This window comes from Triturus cristatus, chromosome 10, assembly GCF_964204655.1.
Source record: "Triturus cristatus chromosome 10, aTriCri1.1, whole genome shotgun sequence".
NCBI classification, from domain to species: domain Eukaryota; kingdom Metazoa; phylum Chordata; class Amphibia; order Caudata; family Salamandridae; genus Triturus; species Triturus cristatus.
The window spans coordinates 307,680,966-307,698,935 of NC_140593.1; the positions used below are offsets into that span (position 1 = coordinate 307,680,966).

Sequence of the window (17,970 nt, forward strand, 5' to 3'; positions counted from 1 at the left end):
AAACAGAGAGGATAAACATCATTGCTATTAACCATCCCACCCCTCCTTACGCTCACTGCAGAGAACACTGGATCTTTTGACTTGCAATCAAAACATGACAAATCAGATTATTACACAGCAGTAAGGTTAGTCCCTGGCACAAAGTCAGTTAAATGAGGCTGGGAATCATTCAATACAGAGGCCAGTTCCCCAGTCGGTGACACTGCCCCTTCAGTCCGCAGTGTAGTTATAGCAGCCACCTGCATGGTGCCATTTGCTTGAATTGTGATTTTATGTCAATCTTGGGACTTGTCACTCTGCAAGCCCTCTCCAGTGCGGACTTTCCAATCACCATGGCCCCTCTTCCCCCCAAAACCACCTTAGACTCCCAAGACCACTGGTCGATGCACTATCCCAGATCCCCAGCCAGTCCCACACATCCTGGGGTCCTTCAAAAAAGTGCACCTTCACATTAGCTATGATGTTCAACTTGGAGGGGTAGAGCACATGTAATTTAGGTTCATAGCCCGCAACTTCTGTTTGACACCAAGGAACGACCTGCGTTGCTCGAGGTTCTCTCATATAATCTGGGGAAATGGCGATGGCATGTCTGTCTACCCTCAGGCTCTGCTGTTCCCATGTCGCTCTCTAGCTATAATTCAGTATTTTAGGTATAATAACCCACAGACAACCCCCAGGTGACGGAGTCAGCACCAATGCACGGTGTGCCCTCTCAACCACAAATAGTACAGACAGCCCACTTTGTTGCATCTGAAGTTTGATCCACCTCTCCAGAAAGTTTACCACCAACGAGCCCTCCACTCTCTCAGAAAACCCCAGGAACTGTAAGTTACAATGTCAGGAATGCCCCTCCACGTCCTCCACTCAGGCCTCCAACTCCCTAGTGATCGTCACCATCTTAGCCATCTGCTGCTTAAGCGCCGAGACCTCACCCTGTAGAGTATCAATGTTGTTCTCAGCAGTTGTCACTTTCCCTGCAACTTTCCACAAATCAGCACTAATCAGGTTCACATTAACAGATGCCGTTTCAATCTTATTCTCCAATATGGAGTGCAAACCCTGAATAGCGGTCAATAATTCAACCTGTGAGGGCTCACCCCCATGTTCCGGGGAGGCACTCCAGGAATCCGCATTCCCCCGCTCAATCAGCCGCTGTGACAGTTGCTGGTGGATGGCATACTGCTTATTATTGTTAGATGCAGGGGTCTTGGGATTCTTGTCTTTTCCCGTAATTGTGTCCAGCAGGACCCCACACGTCGGTCCAGCACCTCCCGATAATCCAGTTCACAGATTCGATCTCCCACATCCTGAAGGTGTTCAGTAATCAGTCCCCCAAAACCAACCTGCCCCTCAATCTCGAGAAACAGCCTTAAGTGCCCACTCATCCATCTCACCCCCCAATACACCACTTCCCCTAGGTGCCTCCTCTCCTGCCACTTAGGGGAGACTCCTCTCAACAGTCTTCTTTCTTGTGCCAGACAACAGGCCTTTCGGCCTCCTCACTGATCAACTCACAGTGCAGCTACCAGAGCAAGGCTCCCTGGGCACTCACACCACTGTCTCCCCAGCAGGCAAGCTCTTTACATGCAGCTCCAGGTTGTGACTTACTCGAACATAGCTATGCTGCCCCCAACAGAGTTCAGTGCCCCCTCTGGTTTCCACTCCATTGTTATGGCCTCCTTTATGCTGGACATCCAAGTCTCCAAGGGCACCCAACAGGCCACAGCAACCCAGGATCAGAAAGCGGGGGCATCCCCCTCTGCCCAGCATCTGTGACTCTTCCTAGCCCAGGGAAGCCTCATCTCTTTTTAACACTGTATGCAGGAGCCGTCACTAGTTCGCATTCCTCCCCTGCAGTCTTTAATATGGGCCACAAGTCACCACTGCAGGCCCTGATATCCCCTTCAACAGCTTCAAGGCAACAAGCCCGCAGGTGGCGTTGCCTGTCCAATGGCCGCTCCCAATCAATGGAGCAGAGCCAGCTGGTCCGCTGGAGCACAAGCCCCCTCCAAAGCAGTAGAGGCCAGCCCAGAGCCACTAGCAAGACCTCCTTGTCCAAACTGGAAGGATGCTCACACTCTCTGTGCAGTCTAACCGGGACCAGCTACGTCCCAAATGCACTGTACGGCCATCGCCGCACTCTAAGGCAGAGGCGACCAACCTTCCTGGACCCCACGTAACATGGGTCTCCACAAAGCCCAACAGGAGCCGCCGTGGCCTCTTCTGGCTCCCGGCTGCACCAAATAAGGCTTCCCGGGCAGCGGCCTTTCACCACATTCTCTGCGGGCGACCACAAAGCATCCTGTGGTCCTCCTTCAACACCAGCAGGGGCTGCACATTGGCCCAACAGGAGCTGCCGCTTTCTGAAGCAGTGCCTCCAGGTCCTACATTCAGGGATGCCCTCACTCCGTTAAGCACTGCAGCAGGCCCAGCCAAGCTCAAGATGGCCTCACGGTTCGTGGCCGCAAGGAGCCCCGAGCCAACAGCTTGTCCTTTCATCCCTCACATGGCCAAAATCAGTTCCAGGCTCCTGCATTGCACCACTGTACTTCCCTCTTGCCACCTCCGCCACTTTCGAAGCTCCAGGGCTCAGGATTCATTACGATTACGGTCAGGCTTGCTTGGGAGGAACAACCTCTATGTCCTTTCAGTCATCATGCAAAGCCTGCCCTACCCTCCATAAACATAACCTTAACTATAAGGATGTGAAAGAGGGAGGAATGCACTCCGTTTTGCATATATGTGGCCACAGCTGCTGAGTAAAGTTGTATTGAAGTGTAAGCTAGGGCGGACTTCTGAAGGTGGAGCAGGTGGTTGATGATGTTTTGGACAGCAGGTCTCAGAGAGTCCATTTTGTTCGCAATGAGTTTTGGATGAATCTCTTCCACTTTGCTGCACAGAATACGTGTGGTAGGTTTACAAGACTCAAGCAGGAGGTCCATGCATTCCTGGGGGAGGCCCAAGTATCCAAATTCTAAGACCTCAGGTGTCACATTGGTAGATTGAGTTATCTGGGTGCCTGATGCGACCTTGGTTCTTGGTGAGGTATAGCCTGTGGGGCACCTTTTCACAGAGGATGATGGAAAACTCTAGTAGGGTTGAATACCAGGACTTTTCTGTCCCAGGTGGGGGCTACCAGGGTTAGAGTCTGTGATGTTTGCTACATCTTCCGCACCACCAGTGGAAGGAGCAGGAGAGGCAGAAAGTGTAGTCAAGCACCCCTGATAAATATATCCATACTGCTTTGCCCATGGACTGTGTGTGGATGCCTGGAGGCGACGTTTGGGCATTTTGTGTCCTCAGGGTAGCAAACGGGTCAACTTTGGGAGTGCCTCAACGCAGAACTACTGATGTAGGACCTGCATGAGGAGTTACCACTGATGGGCTTGTAGAGGAGTCCTGCTTAGCAGGTACACAGGGTAGTTTTCTATCTCTGGAAGGTACTCTGCCATTAGGTGAAAGCAGTGATTAAAGTCCCAATGCCAAATTGTCTGAGCTAGCAGGGAAAGAGAGTGAGATGAGCGAGCAACTCTCTGCTTCTTAAGGTAGTACATGATGTCAGTCCTGACCAAGACTCCCTTTCCTTGAATAAGTTGTAAAAAGGCTTTGTGGCAAAGGTGGATGTCAAGAAGTTTCAAGTAATTGATGTGGTGGCACACCCTATACTGTGCTGTTTTTGAGATGAGCTCATCACAAGCCAGGGAGGGATCCTTAGTAATAAGAGACCTGCGGAACAGGTTCTAGGAAATGCCTGCTTCGCAACACACTGTTACTGTTCCACCACTGTAGATAGAGATGGATGCTGGCCGTTACCAACAATAGATCTTCAATCTATCCCTCCACTTTTGACCATTGTACTGACATGCACTGTTGCAACGGATGCATATGAAGCCTGGCACAGGGTATGATCGAGATACAGGAAGCCATCAGTTCTTACTGGGACTGGGACAGATATTGTGGCTGAAAAAGATGTACTAGCTGGCCAATAGCTGTGACCCTTTCATGGACTTGGGGAGGTATTGCCGGTAATGGAATTTAGGACATCTTCAAAAAAGGGCTGGAACTGGTGAGGTCTGAGACGAGACTGGACTAAATTTATGGTAAACCCAAGACTGTGGAGAAGTGAAATTGTCGCCTGTGTGTGCTGTAGATATGGTTTGTTGCTTCCACTCTTGATCGGCCAATCTTCGAGATAAGGAGAGGGGGCATTCATGTTTTTCCCCCAAGTGGATGGCTAACACTAGCAGGCACTTGTTGAAGAACCTTGGGGTACTAGTGACGCCAAAGGGCAGTACTCTTCACCGATAATACCACCCACTTATCAGAAACCACAAATAGCATCAGAGAGCGTATTGGATGGTGATAGATGGGAAGCAGCATTACCATGTGTAAATGTTCGGAGAGAACATAGCTGTTGAAGGGTCTTAGGTCCAGAATAAGTTAGAGTGAGACACCTTTTGGAGATAAGGAAATAAAGAGAGTAAACCAATGCCTCGCTGATGGGTCGGCACAGCTGCTCGCTGCAAAGAAGTTTCTTGCAGGGGTGGAGGTGCGGTGTTGGAATGCTGGGTGGTGGTGTAGGAAGGTCTAGGTAATAGCCATGCTGAACTACACCTAATACTCACTGTTCTTATTTAATTTCCTACCAGCAGAGGAGGAAATCCTGCAGCCTTCCTACAACAGGTGTTGTCTGATGAGGGTGAAGAGAAGGGTTTAGTGGTGGAGGCCCCTTTGCGACAGCCTCCCTGGTCTCTACCTCAGTTACTGTTATTCCTGTACGCCCCTTTAGAGTAGCCCATTGAAGACTGCTGGTGGTAGGCCTAATGATGTCTCTGATATATACTGCTGCCTTACGAAAGGACCCTCCCGAAGTGGATGTTTGGAGGGTACCCATAGACTTCACGGTGTCCATGTCGTTCTTCAGCTTCTATAGCACTTGGTAAGGCAGAAAGAGCAAATGCTGCTGGGCGTCTGGTTTAATATCAGAAATCCGGAGCCAGGCTTGGTGTCTGGCCAAGATGCTGGTGTTGATTCCATGAGCCGTTTGGGCCCCGGCATACAGTGCACAGCGGTGTTGGAAATGGTTTTTCCCTCCGCCACCAACTATTCACCCCTCGGCCTATATTCCGCAGGGAGAGGTTTGAGGAGGTCTTGCATTTCATCCCAGTGCACTCCATCGTACTGGGAGAAGTAGCCAACAGAATTAGCAATTGTCCAGTGGGTAGCTGCATGCACTCTTCCCCGCCGCACCAATCTTTTTGTTCTTATCTGGAGGACGAATATCTCCTGTGGCCTGCGAGTTTGTGTGCTTGTGCGAGGTGTAGATCACCAGAAAATAAGGGGGTACTTTCCCACAAATGTAGGGTGGGTCTTCGCAGGCTCTTTGAAGCTGTCAGTTGTGGTCTATAGCATTCCTTCAAGCATAGGGAGGAACTGTACTGTGCTCTGGGCTTTGGATAGCGTCTCTACCAGGAAGTCATCTTCCTGGAGGACGTGCATATCCACTTTATAAGTGGTTGCCATCTGGAACACTTTGTGGTGGGATGTAGAGTCATCTTGGAGGGGGCAGAGGGTCCTACGTAGATACAGATTAGGGTCTGTATTGCCCAGGGAATCACCTTTGTAATCGAAGCACTGGTGGTCAGTAGAAACTGGGACATAAAGGTGCATCATAGGGGTCGGCAGGGTGAGGTGGGCGGTCTTCCCATAAGTTGAACGGGGTAAAACCCTTTGCTGAATATGAAACATCAATATCAAACTGAACATGTGAAACAAGGTAAGGTACTGCACAAAATATACAAGTTTACCATTTCCATGCAGTATTGGGTGTCCGTGCCTGCGTCAAGAAAGTAATTTCATCTTCTTGCCCGATTTTATGCCTTTGGATAATAGGACATAAGGGTTTGCATCACCAATCAGCTCACCTTGCCCAGCAATGTAAATTGGGAGGCATGTAGAGACCCATAGTAAGCGTAGTTACCATGCAGTGGTAACATAATTTCTTGCACAGCACGTTAACCATGGGTATTAACCACCTCTGCAGAGGGCATGTGAAATGTTGTTAACTGCCAGCTGGGCACTCCTTAGCACCTTTTGTTCTATCAAACCAAACACAGGCTAATAAACAGTCGCTGTTGGGTCTGCATTAATTCCATGCCATTGTCCCCACAACGTAGGTAAGTAATAGTTGAAGCCAGCATTTTAAGCGCCCTGGTTGGTAAAGCAAATCTTAACATTTCACAGAGTGTGCTAATGCGCTGTACAGAAGGATGTTCTAAAAGTAAAATAGTGTTTTTGTATGTGGAACTATTTTTGAATTATTGTATGGCTGGTACAACTTCTCATCAAAGGTTGTGCAATACCTGAATTAGTCAACCTGAAGGCAGTTGTGGTTTACATCGGTCTACTTTTGACTTGTAGTGGACTGTGCTAATGGCATGATCCTGTTCCCCAGCTTTGGTCCACAACTCCCTACCTCTCTGCCCCTCTGAGCCAGCCACCTTCTCAATCATCCATTACCTTCCATCTTTGCCCTAGAGCTTTCCACTGCCCTTGATATTATATGCTATATATTCAGCCATCCCCCCTTCAGGAGCTGATAGCTGACATGATACTATCTATTTTGAACATTTTATCTACTGAAACGTAAAATGTGTATTCCGAAGGGTTACTGTCCCAAGTGCAGCCAGGGGCATTTAATGCTATATTTGTCAGAATGTTTGCATGTCCTGCGCACTCATTTATGTTTTTATTTTTGCATTTGCCCGCAGTGGCCATGGCATACAAAGTTGTGCATTAATGTATACCCATAATACAGATTGAATTGAAAAATTAGAGATATAAAATGAAAACATGCAGAAGCCAGTCAGCACAAACCTTTGAGGAGAGAAGGGGGCTGAATGTGATTAAGGGTTAGGAATTTAGCAATCTAAGTGTACCAGCTTTCCAGAAAATTTGATTTATTTTAGGGTTTACGTAGCTTACACAACTGAATGATGAATATCACAGTACTTAATAATAGTGGTTGATTAGTTTGACATTTTCAGGTTACTGTGGGGGACTATTACACCAGGTCATTCCATTTTTAGGGCGAGTATTCAAGACCTCGTGTATATACTTTAGTATATACTTAGGTGTATGTACTTTGTGGGTTCTGGAGATCAGCCCTAGGACTTGTCTGCTTCCACTTAGGGACTTTTTTTCTGTTCAACTGCCTCTATTTAACTGTCTTGATAGAAAACGACCAGTAGAGAGGTCAGTAAAATACCAGAATTGCTTTCTGCTGAGGGACTTTCTATTTTAAAATTTTCTGGCAACTGCCTCTATTTAACTTTCTTGAAAGAAAACGACCAGCAGAGGGCAGTAATATACCAGAATCACTTTAGCATTCTCTAGATTCCGGTCCATAGAAATTGTCTTCTATGCACCCATCGAGAATAATATTTTTTCAAATCTTGTATTTTCTGTGATATGACCCCCGAAGGCCCTGATTTTATATTAAAAACAGAGCTTTGGACTATACCATTTCTCGCTGAAAGGCAATATTTCTCTCCATGTGTTCCCATACCTGGTGTGTCACGCGGTTTGGTGCTTACTTTCCCTGCATGTTAAACAGTAGATGTTTCAGCACCCAGGCTAATGTGCTGCATAGCTAAATACATATAAGGTCCCAAAGGCGAGACCGATTGCATTGCCAATGCTTGTTAGGTCTCGCCTGAGCCAGCGCTTTAGCGCTGCTCTCGCGAGAGCTTTTGTAAAAGGGGGATCTGGAAGTGCAAACTAGTGCTTTTCAGGCCTCCAAATACAGTGCATGTGCGCCGGGCGCGCGCACCATTTGGCAGCCTGAAAGCACTAGTTTGCACTTTCAAATCCCCCGTTTACAAAAGCTCATTTCGCGGCCGCTTTGATGAGAACATCAAAGTGGCCGGAAGGTGCTCACCATTTGCCACCCCCTCCCTTATCCCACTTCCCTCACAATTGCGACAGCTTGTTGTTGCTCTGCTGTGAACTTGTCGGTGTTGAGCTATCAAACCTGCTCTCACTCTGCTTAGCCTACTAGCGCCACAAGGATGTCTGTGTCTCGCCGTCCCGGCCTTCAGTGGGACCTCAGTCATCATATTGCGCCCCAGGCAAATGACCAGTGCCTTGTCCAAGGACTCGCCCTGCACAGATGGTGCGCGCCGAGTCCGTCGTAATCATACTCCTTAAATGCGGCTGCCACTACCTCTAAAACAGCCATGGGTTCGAGGCAGTCTGGCAGAGGATAATAACTCTCCCTATCTTTGATGCTGACTTGTCTTGCTTCACCTCACTTCATATATCAGCACGGCACGCGCTTCTATGACACCGTGCTTCATGTTTTGGACAGCACGTTGCAAACAATGCTTGCTTATTTTGTCGCAGCTTGTTGAAGTGCCTCGCCTCCCTCGGAGCGCACACGGCCTCTGCAGCAGTGGTCCACCTCAATCCTTTGGCACCCTCTTTTCCGATACCGTACCCAATGGTTTGAGCAGCACGGTGCTAACAATGCTTGTAAATTTTAACACAGTTTGGTTAAAATAACCAGGCATTGTTAGCACTGTGCTGTCTAAAACATCAAACGCGGTAAACTAGGACACCGCCCTTCCATGTTTTGAGCAGCACAGTGGTAACAATGCTGCTTTAATTTAGCGCAGCTGCTGACTTCTACTGGCTGTACCTTAAATCTCCTTCACCGCTCCCATACTCCACTGCATTCACTATTCAGGCGGAAAAAAAGCTTAAGCTCGCAAAGCGCATTCCAGCCTCTTCATGGCAGCAAGAATCTGCTCAAACTGAACAGCTAGCAGAACTAAAATAACGGCTTTGCTATCAGGTAAGAAACGAGGAGTTCAGACCTATTTGAGACCTAGGTTGCCTCCACGTTGTAAAACGGTGATTATTTCCTGTGGGAAAAACAAAATCTTAAATTTCATTCCAGGTCCTTAAACACGTGTTAATTCTTCCTGGTATGCGTGAAGAATCATCCGTCAACATGATATAAAATCAGGCACATAAAAGGTGTTTCCCAAAAATATACCAGTGATACTAAATATGCATGTAGTTACTACTCTTACTAAACCATCTCTCTATATTTACCGAAATCACTGCATTGTCAGGGTTTAAAATAAGAGGTGAGATGATGTGTCATAACGGCCAGAGGTGCCAACTTTGAAGTTGGGGAACTAAGTCCAGTCTCGCGCCGCCTCAACACTTCTAGGCAAACCACTTATTCTGCCAGTGAATACAAAATACATGGATGTGTCTTGCTGTAATAGAACTAGAGCTCCGATACCTTCGGGTCCAGCTCACGCTATATAAAACTCCCCAAAAATTTAAAGTGACCCACCAACTTCCTGACGTACAGCAACTTAGACCGTTACTTATTTATGTGTGTAAGGTATATTTTTAATATTTAGGGTGTTAAATGCATCCTGGGCTGTAACTATGCAATATCGAGTGCATGGTCTATAAACCTCCATCCAAGTCCTGGTTTTACTCACATAAACTTTCCAACCGTGGGACATCTGAGAATAAATTTTTTATCAAGCCCCTTTGTGACAGTTCTCATTTTCATAATGCACAGACTAATTTAAAATTAGCACATGAAGCAGGGATCTCATGTAAGTTGTTAGCAGCAGGTCCATACCTGTGATTTTCTCTTTGCATTTTTGTGACTAAAGCATGCAAAAACAGGCCTGGAAAAAATACATATCAGTATACTATACATAGATTTGTTGGCTTTCACAATGCTGGTTTGACAAAAAGTGTGAAATAAAAAGGGACAGAGCACATAAGAAACAATTTCTGTATCTTCAGCTGGTTTTAATGCACATCTATATACTACTGTGTGAAAGATGTATTTTTGGGTTTAAAATCAAGGTAATGTGCACAATAGCAACATTTTGTATTTATTAACAGCACCAGCATGCAGGGCTGGGAACCAAAACCGGCCCTGGTAAGCTGCTCGGCCAGCCCACGATGGGAGGTAGGGGGGTGCGGTCGATATGTTTGCCAGGGCCGGTTTCTGTCGATTTTGTTACAGGGGGCAGATATTGCCAGCCACCAGTAACAACAAGCATTTGCAATGCAATAGGTCTCGCATTTGCAAAAGTTTAAGCTATTGGCATTGTTCATGACAATGCCTTTTTTAAGCTATTTTATAAAACAAACACATAATGGCATTTATTTATCATTTACAAAGCCAATAGCTAGTGTTGCATTATTATTAGCAATGCCAGCTGCTCACACTTTTATAATGCGAGACCTATTGCATTGCAAATGCTTGTTATATTAGGGGCATAAAGAGGGTAGTGGAATGGAGCGTGCACCATGTACATCCTTGGTGGAATTGGCACACTCCGTTATGAGATTTTGTACTGATTACATCGTTCACATGTTTTCATATAGGTCTTCTCCCTTTATCTCGCCTGCGAGTTCATATCTTAGGCTTCGTTAGCTAGGTCTCATCCTTTATACTCAAACTGCAAAAGATTGTTGTTTTTACTGTATTGTATAGGTCCATCTGCCACTAATGATAAGCACTTGAATACCTTTCGAAGCTGGGAGTGCATTATTTACCAGCCTAAAATCTATAAAATCAAAAAACTTTCCCTTGTCCCCACATCAACTACACGTCTTAACACTGAATACAATGAAGCCTTGGGAATATGCTACTGCAGTACTGAAATCTTTGGACTTTTTCAGGGCCATATCAACATTCGTATCAAGGTATTCTGTTTCTCGCACAAATATCTTGCTGGCTTGAACCAATCTCTTTAATTGACGAACTCTAATTGGTCATTGCACCCCGAGAGCTTTGCTCCTCATCAAAGATCCTAAAAACTTTGCTCAAAAACCACTGCATCTTAAACCAAGATCTCCAGCCTCGGTGAAGGGATCTGTGTTGCAGAAATACCGCTCTATGATCATTAGACAATAATGCAACAACTACACTAAATATAGGATGCTATAATCTGCCAACGTCACGGATTACTCAAAGCCACTGGAGGCTTTTTAATGTGGAGGTTTGTGCAATGCAAATCCAAACATGGCAAAATAAATATTGGCCCCAGTATACTCCTGAGATAAAGAAAACAGACATGCCGGATCAATAGACGGGACACATTTTTCAAAAGAGCATCTGTAAAGCCAATAGGTCCATCTTGCAATTGAAAATGCAAGCTAGACCTGTTGACTTTTCTAATCTGTCTCTCTTTTGTGGTCTGAAACTGTCTGAGAGTAGGGAGACCAGCCAGGCCTACTTTAAATTATTTTCATTTAACAGTTTCAAGTTTGGTTGGAGAACTAGTGTGTGAAGAGTGTGAGAGTCCTTCTGGTAGTGTGAGAATACTATTCCGAAAGGTGGGAGAAGGCTGACAGTACAGTGAAACTTCTAGTTTGTGAGGAGTGTAAGAAAACATATAGCTGAGTGTAAGTGCTAGTATGGAAGAGGTTTGAGAGTGCGGTTGGTATTTAGGGTGTTTTGCATTTCTACCAAAATGGCTTCTACAGTTTCCCTTGCGTTTCTGATGAGGCCATGACTGAAGACACTTGTGCAGACATGTAATGGACAAGCTTTACTCTTGAAACAACGATGAAACATTCACCCCTAAGCAGAACCCCAAATATTGGATGGTGAGGGGAGGGTTACAGTACCAAGGTGGTCCATTTATTTAGTTTTGAGAACACTTGACAAGTGACTTCTGGGAGACAGCCCCCACTCACTAACGTTTTGACAGAAGACTGAAGAACACACTCTCTGAACAACCAAGCAACACTATATTTTGGCAACACCAAGCATCAGGTACACCAGAGTACTGGCAGGACTCTGCCTCTGAACTCACAAGAATAGGTCCTCAGCAGTCTCTAGCAGCTGCTCTTAACCTCTAGGCTAGGTAGGCAGAGTAGTCCAAGGATTTTTCATAGAAATTTTGTGTGGGTTAGAAAGCAAAGCAAACACTAACACTTAATAAATCAATGTCCAACAAGTGTTCCATTTTTCTTTTTTTTAAAAGAACACATACTTAAATTCACAAACAACTAAATAGTAAACAACTACCTCCTATTTAAGACCAGCTATAAGAGGGTAAGCCTCCAATGTCTTATTTGGTGTCGCAGCATAGACTATCTTGGGAGGGAGGGAATTGGGGCCACAGTTAAGTTATGTCTCTCCGGGTCCAAGGGGATAGGATACAACATGTGGGGTCACTATCGGGTGTTGATGAGTAACTCTGAATGTTGTAATGTGCTTACTAAATAAATAAAAAAAATCAATAAAAAAAAAATGGTAAACAAAATTCTGAATGTACAAAACTAAAACCACACCTCTTTACCGCCCTCCCCCCAAACTATTAATAGGTGTCAGAAGGAAAAGCCCTTTCCTATGTGTTTAACAGGTTTACTGTATCTATAGGAGTTCAAAATGAAAAACCCGCCTTTCTAGTGAATTATTCACAAAGTTCAGAATGTAAAACCCCCTCACAACTGCATCTGTCAGAGTATTCACAATTGAAACCTCTTTTTACAGTATTCTTTAACAGTTTTATACCAATTTGAGCCGATTATTCGAGCTACCGGCAGACATCAGACGCGCCCCCTCCCTGAGCACCTTCAGGAACACCCTCAAGACCTGGCTCTTCGGCTAAACAGATCTGCGGGCGGGCGGACGGACCCCCCCCCCCCCCCCCCCCCTCCCATAGCGCCTTGAGACCCTTACGGGTGAGTAGCGCGCTTACAATTCCCTGATTGATTGATTATTGCTCTGATCTGACAGAGTCTATCAACAATGCCTCAACCTGCCAAAACCCTCTCTATACTTCGCATAAACCTACCTCTTTTTTATGTTATGTGACCTCAGAGAGCTGTGCTGCGAACCAGACATACAAATAAATATTCAAAAGAAATCCTCCATTTTCTCTCACCTTACTATAGTCTTCACCTGTTCCATGAGGACTGGAGTCATCCAAAGAGACCGCAAACAGACTTTTCTGGATGCTTTCTAAGATGGTCAGATTCTTTGGATCCAAGCTGATTAAATATTCCCGGATCTAAAAGAGATTGAAAGAATCTAATAACACACTGCAGCATCTGACAAAAAAGAATGAAACCAAACAAGATAGAGCAACTCATTTTTTTAAATCATTTGAACGGTAGGACATGTTTGGAAGCAATGCTTTCATCCCATTATAAATTTCTCCAAAAAGACATAAAGAGCAGTGGAGAGATGTGGTTTGTGAGAAGCATATTACCATAAAGACATGTCTTAATAGAATTCTAACCTCAGCCCAGCGGGTTCGCTCTTCTGTTGTCAGGGCTCCCACTCCCGGCCCAAGAGGCTCACTGTGGCACTTCTTATGGATATAACCAAGTTGCCTAACAAAAGATTACACACGTTCAGAGACAATACCATTACATTTATGTTGCAAAAAGACAAGTGAAGCCAGTAAGGACATTTATTGGGAGGATATGAAAAAGAACAGCTATATCTGTTTAGATTTACAAACTCATTACGAGTGTGGTGGGAACTCTGACAAGGATGTAGCAGGGTTGACAGAGCCCTCCTCAGCTAGCTAGTCATCCTGATTGAAACCAGGCTGTTCTTTATCTTGTAAAATCTGTTTTTTTTAGCACAACTAAAAGCTTCACTGGATAGATTTTGCGACAAAGCATGTTTTAGCAGCATATGGAGTAAATTGTCTAAATATAGTTTAAGATCTGGAAAAGACTTACACAGTGCATACTGTTGCTTGAATTTACTGATAGGAAATAATATTATAACAATTCAACCATGGATATTGTTGCTGATCACTTCCTGACCCAGGGATATTTGGGAACCATTGACTGTATATCTTCAGGCACATGACGAGCATATTAAGGATTCCCCCTCGGAGGAGACACATGGGGATGCCCCTGAAGTGTAGTATTGTAATTTGTTGCATGTAAGCTCTGATCCATGAGCAATACAACTTGTCGGAATGTGGAAAATATATGAGACACGGGATGTAATACTCTCTTTGAGAAGCTCTCCATAGGTCTTGGAGGAACTATATGCGGCAGTGTATGAGCGTGTCAACTTAAAGACTCATACGGCTGTGACTGTGCATTAAGTGCCGCTACATGTAAAACCTCTCTAATGTGTAACTGTTTTTGTGCTTTCCTACTGTACCATGCAAGTTTGATATAAGATGAAGCTATTGTTTTATGTGATGTTTGATAAAACATGATAAATAAAGTTTAAAAAAAGAAAGAAAATTCAACCATGGATATTCTATCAATTCGAAAAGTATTAAACAGCTCCATACAATACCTTCTGATTAGACATACCTGCAGCAGGGCGATATGACCAATCACACTAATTAGCAAGGTATGAATTAATGAGACTGACCCATCAAACTGACCTTTCCAGTACCCAAGACCATTCACCATGTTCAATGCTTCCAAAACGGGATGGGGAAACGAAGGAAAGATGGATAAAGACGGTTGTATGAGCGTAGACCGAGAAATTGGGAAAAGGTTTAAGGAAGAACAAGAAGTGTATAAGATGTGGAAAGAAGGAAAAAGAGGTTGTAATAAGATATTAAGGCAGTAAGTTGAGAGAGAGAGAGAGAGAGAGAGAGAGAGAGAGAGAGAGAGAGAGAGAGAGAGAGAGAGAGAGAGAGAGAGAGAGAGAGAGAGAGAGAGAGAGAGAGAGAGACACAAACAAGGGGATGAAGAACATCAAGGGAGGTGAGGAAGAGGGTAAGCAGAAGGAGGGAAGAAATAATCTAAAAAGAAATTAACGAATTAGGGTTAAAGCAATCAATAAACCTTGCAAGGAATGGGAGGGAAACAGGAGAGGAGATCGGAGTTTCCACCTCTCTTCTTGTCAGTAGGGCACCATGTTTCCATCCTTTGCTTTCGTTTCGTAACCTATTGTTCCTTGAAGTTAGAGTTCAAAAGTTATTTCTATGGAGCCAAATGGACTAACATACCTAATAACTATGATTAGTAACAGAAAGGCACACAATGGAAACAATGTCCTGATGACATGGAGCAAGCTGGTAGCTCCGCAAGGAAAAGCAGTTGTGATTGGAGGTGAGGTATAGCAAATCTTTAATAAACTTCCAGAACTTCTCACCACCAGTTTCCAAAACAGTGAGGCACTTCAGCTATTGGGGGCGGGTGTGTACACTGGAATTTTGTGTTTGTGTCACCAACATTACATGCTTTGATCTCCCTTTAGCCTCACTGAGCTCTTGATCACCTTTTTCCACTTTTCAACCCTTATTCTAAAAATATGACTTGCTCCTTGGCTGTTCGCTGGTACGCCCGTCTGCTGAGGTTATTCTCTGTGCTTGAATCCACTGATGAGATTTCTGAAAAGAGGATAAACTGCTTATGGGATCTTCCCTGGTACTGTTTGAAGGCTTATGTGTTTTCTAATATATCATTAAAACTTGTTTTCGGATAAGAGTATGCGTTTTTATGAGGAGATTTTCAGTAAACCTTTTCTAAATTTCTTTATGTTTTGGGATTTTATGTTAATTGTAAACTCCTGTATCTGTCTCTCTATTTATTCCTGAAGCGCTTTTGAGTCCTGGATAGTGGTGATGTTTTTAATTTCCACCTCTAACAATGATATTTCCACTAACATTTTCTTGCTGTGACTTTCTGCTCATTCAACAGATAGCACTAATCAGAACCTTGAACACGTTGTTAAAGATTACTAAAATGTATTCTGTACATCTGTCAGTAAATATGATGGCAACAATGTGAATATTAATATTAAGAGTATTGTTTTGGTTTGAAGATATTCAATGGGAATGTCTGTATGTAGGGCGACAACCACATACTTCCTCTTGAGCTAGGTCAAGCGTTCTGCTTCAGTCTTTCTAGTAACATTCCCTACTACATGCCCCCTGTTTAAAGAGGTGGGTTCCTGGGTAGTACACCGCCATATTCTTCTGCAAAGGAGCACCTGCACTTGTTTTTTTTTTTATTCCTCATATACCACCAGACGGGGAAGGGCAGTCCAAATGAGGAAGCACCCTCCCCTCAACCCCCACTAGAAAAAGTACGATTCCGATTTTAGGACCCGGGGGGGGGGGGAGGGGTCTAACCTCTCTGGCATTTTACTGTTTGCTCTGTCCACTCCAACGTTTACTCACTGAGAGGCCCATTGATGATGTTAGAGATTGAGCCCCAACAGTGCCCAGGTGAAATCATCGGAATACTTCCATCATCTATTCCGCCAGGCCATTAAGGGTGCCCATACCTTTGCTTCACTAGAGGGATCGCAGGCAATATCTGACTCACAGGTGAACATAATATGTTTCAAGCAATCTGAGAAGATAGGTGCCTTCTCGTTTTTCCACGCCCTACATATTTCTCGCCTCGCTAACAACATAATATAAAAAATAAGTTTAGAATCAGTGGCACATATTTGATAATCGTTAACTAACCCAAACAAAATTGTCTTTGGATTTATGGTAAGTTGTACATTTAATACTGCTGCAGTGAATTCACCTAATCTAGCCCAATATTGCGCCAAAGAAGGACAATCCACAAACATATGTATGTCATCAGCGGCGAGCAATCTACAACGAGGGCACCGATGTTCCAGATTGGTGAATCTTACAAGTTTCTTGGGTGAGATATATACTCTATACAGGGTGAACAGATGATTCCTTTTAAGTGCAGCTGGCTTAACCACATTGTGTAGCATAGCAAAGGAATCCTCCCACAGCTCCTTAAGATTATTATAATCCAAATCAACCTGTTCGCCCCATATTTTTAAGAGTTCAATCTCCGGAATTTCTTCTGCTCCCATCATGGCCCAATACCAAAATGCCAACTCTCTTTTCCAGGTCCCTTTCTTGCTTACCAGGTCAAAGCTTGAATTAGATGTACAAGACACCGGCGCGAGAGTAGCCCACCAACCTGATAGTTGATAATATTTGAACCTGGTGAGAGAACCCTCCGTCAGGGTATAGAGAGAATCCCAATCAATGAGGTGTGTATCCTTTAGAAGATCTCCCCAATGTGTAATACCGGCCAACCTCAAAGGGCGAGCTAGCTGATCTTTCAAACACTCTGGGGTCCCTGGTGAGTCCCATATCGGGGCCTGGGGAGCATAATAGGGGATTCCCAACTTTTTCCTGAAAAAAACCCAGTTCTTTAGGGCAGCTAACAGAATCTTCAATCTGACTTTTTTTTAAAACCTGGGATCACTGAATTTGAACAGAAAGTATTCCTGACCCTGGGGTAGATTGTGTAACAAAGCCTGAAATAGGGAGCCTAAAACAGTAGTGTCTGCCTTATCTGCCAATCGTCTGAAGTTTTTAAATTGGAACGAATGACAGTAGATAAGTAAATCTGGAAGGGCAAGGCCCCCAACTTTTAATTTTCTCGTCAATTTTTTCCAAGATATTCTCGGCAGTTTAGAGTTCCAAATAAATGAACCTATTTTTCCCTGCAATTTAGCTATGTCTTTTGGATCAAAAGATAACGGAATAGAGTTAAATAAAAAGGTAATTTTAGGCAAGATAGTCATTTTCACAAGGTTCACTCTGCCAAATATGTTAAGCGGAAGCCCAGACCAACGTTGAAGGAGATGACAAATTTCCTTATAAACTATCGAAATTTATTTTAGTTGTCTGATTTATATCTTGAACTAGATATATTACCAGATATCTCATCTTAGATTTAACAGCCAAATGTTCCTCTACCGAATTCCACTGCATAAGCTCGGTTTTATCTCTGTTTATTTTATAACCAGAGATTGCCCCAAAGTCTTCTGCCCATGCAAAAAGTCTAGGGACGGCCTCTTCTGGGTTTGATGTGAACATTAAGAGATCGTCCGCATAGAGAGCAAACTTCAACTCCAAACTCGCGATATTAAAAGGTTTGAAAGTCGAGTCAGATCTCAACTTAACAACTAAAGGCTCGATATACAAATTAAACAAAAGAGGG

General features: G+C 44.3%; 1 protein-coding gene across 6 annotated transcripts in view; it reads right to left on the reverse strand.

Moving 5' to 3' along the window:
- Window positions 1-17,970, reverse strand: part of CROT (carnitine O-octanoyltransferase) — a 662,560-nt gene that overhangs the window by 162,546 nt on the left and 482,044 nt on the right. For all 6 annotated transcript variants that reach the window (XM_085631293.1, XM_085631292.1, XM_085631296.1 and 3 more), the window contains 2 exons: window positions 13,299-13,392; window positions 12,942-13,067 (listed from right to left, as the gene is read on the reverse strand). In XM_085631293.1, coding sequence (XP_085487419.1) covers window positions 12,942-13,067; window positions 13,299-13,392 — 220 coding nt within the window. The remainder of the gene's footprint in view (window positions 1-12,941; window positions 13,068-13,298; window positions 13,393-17,970) is intronic.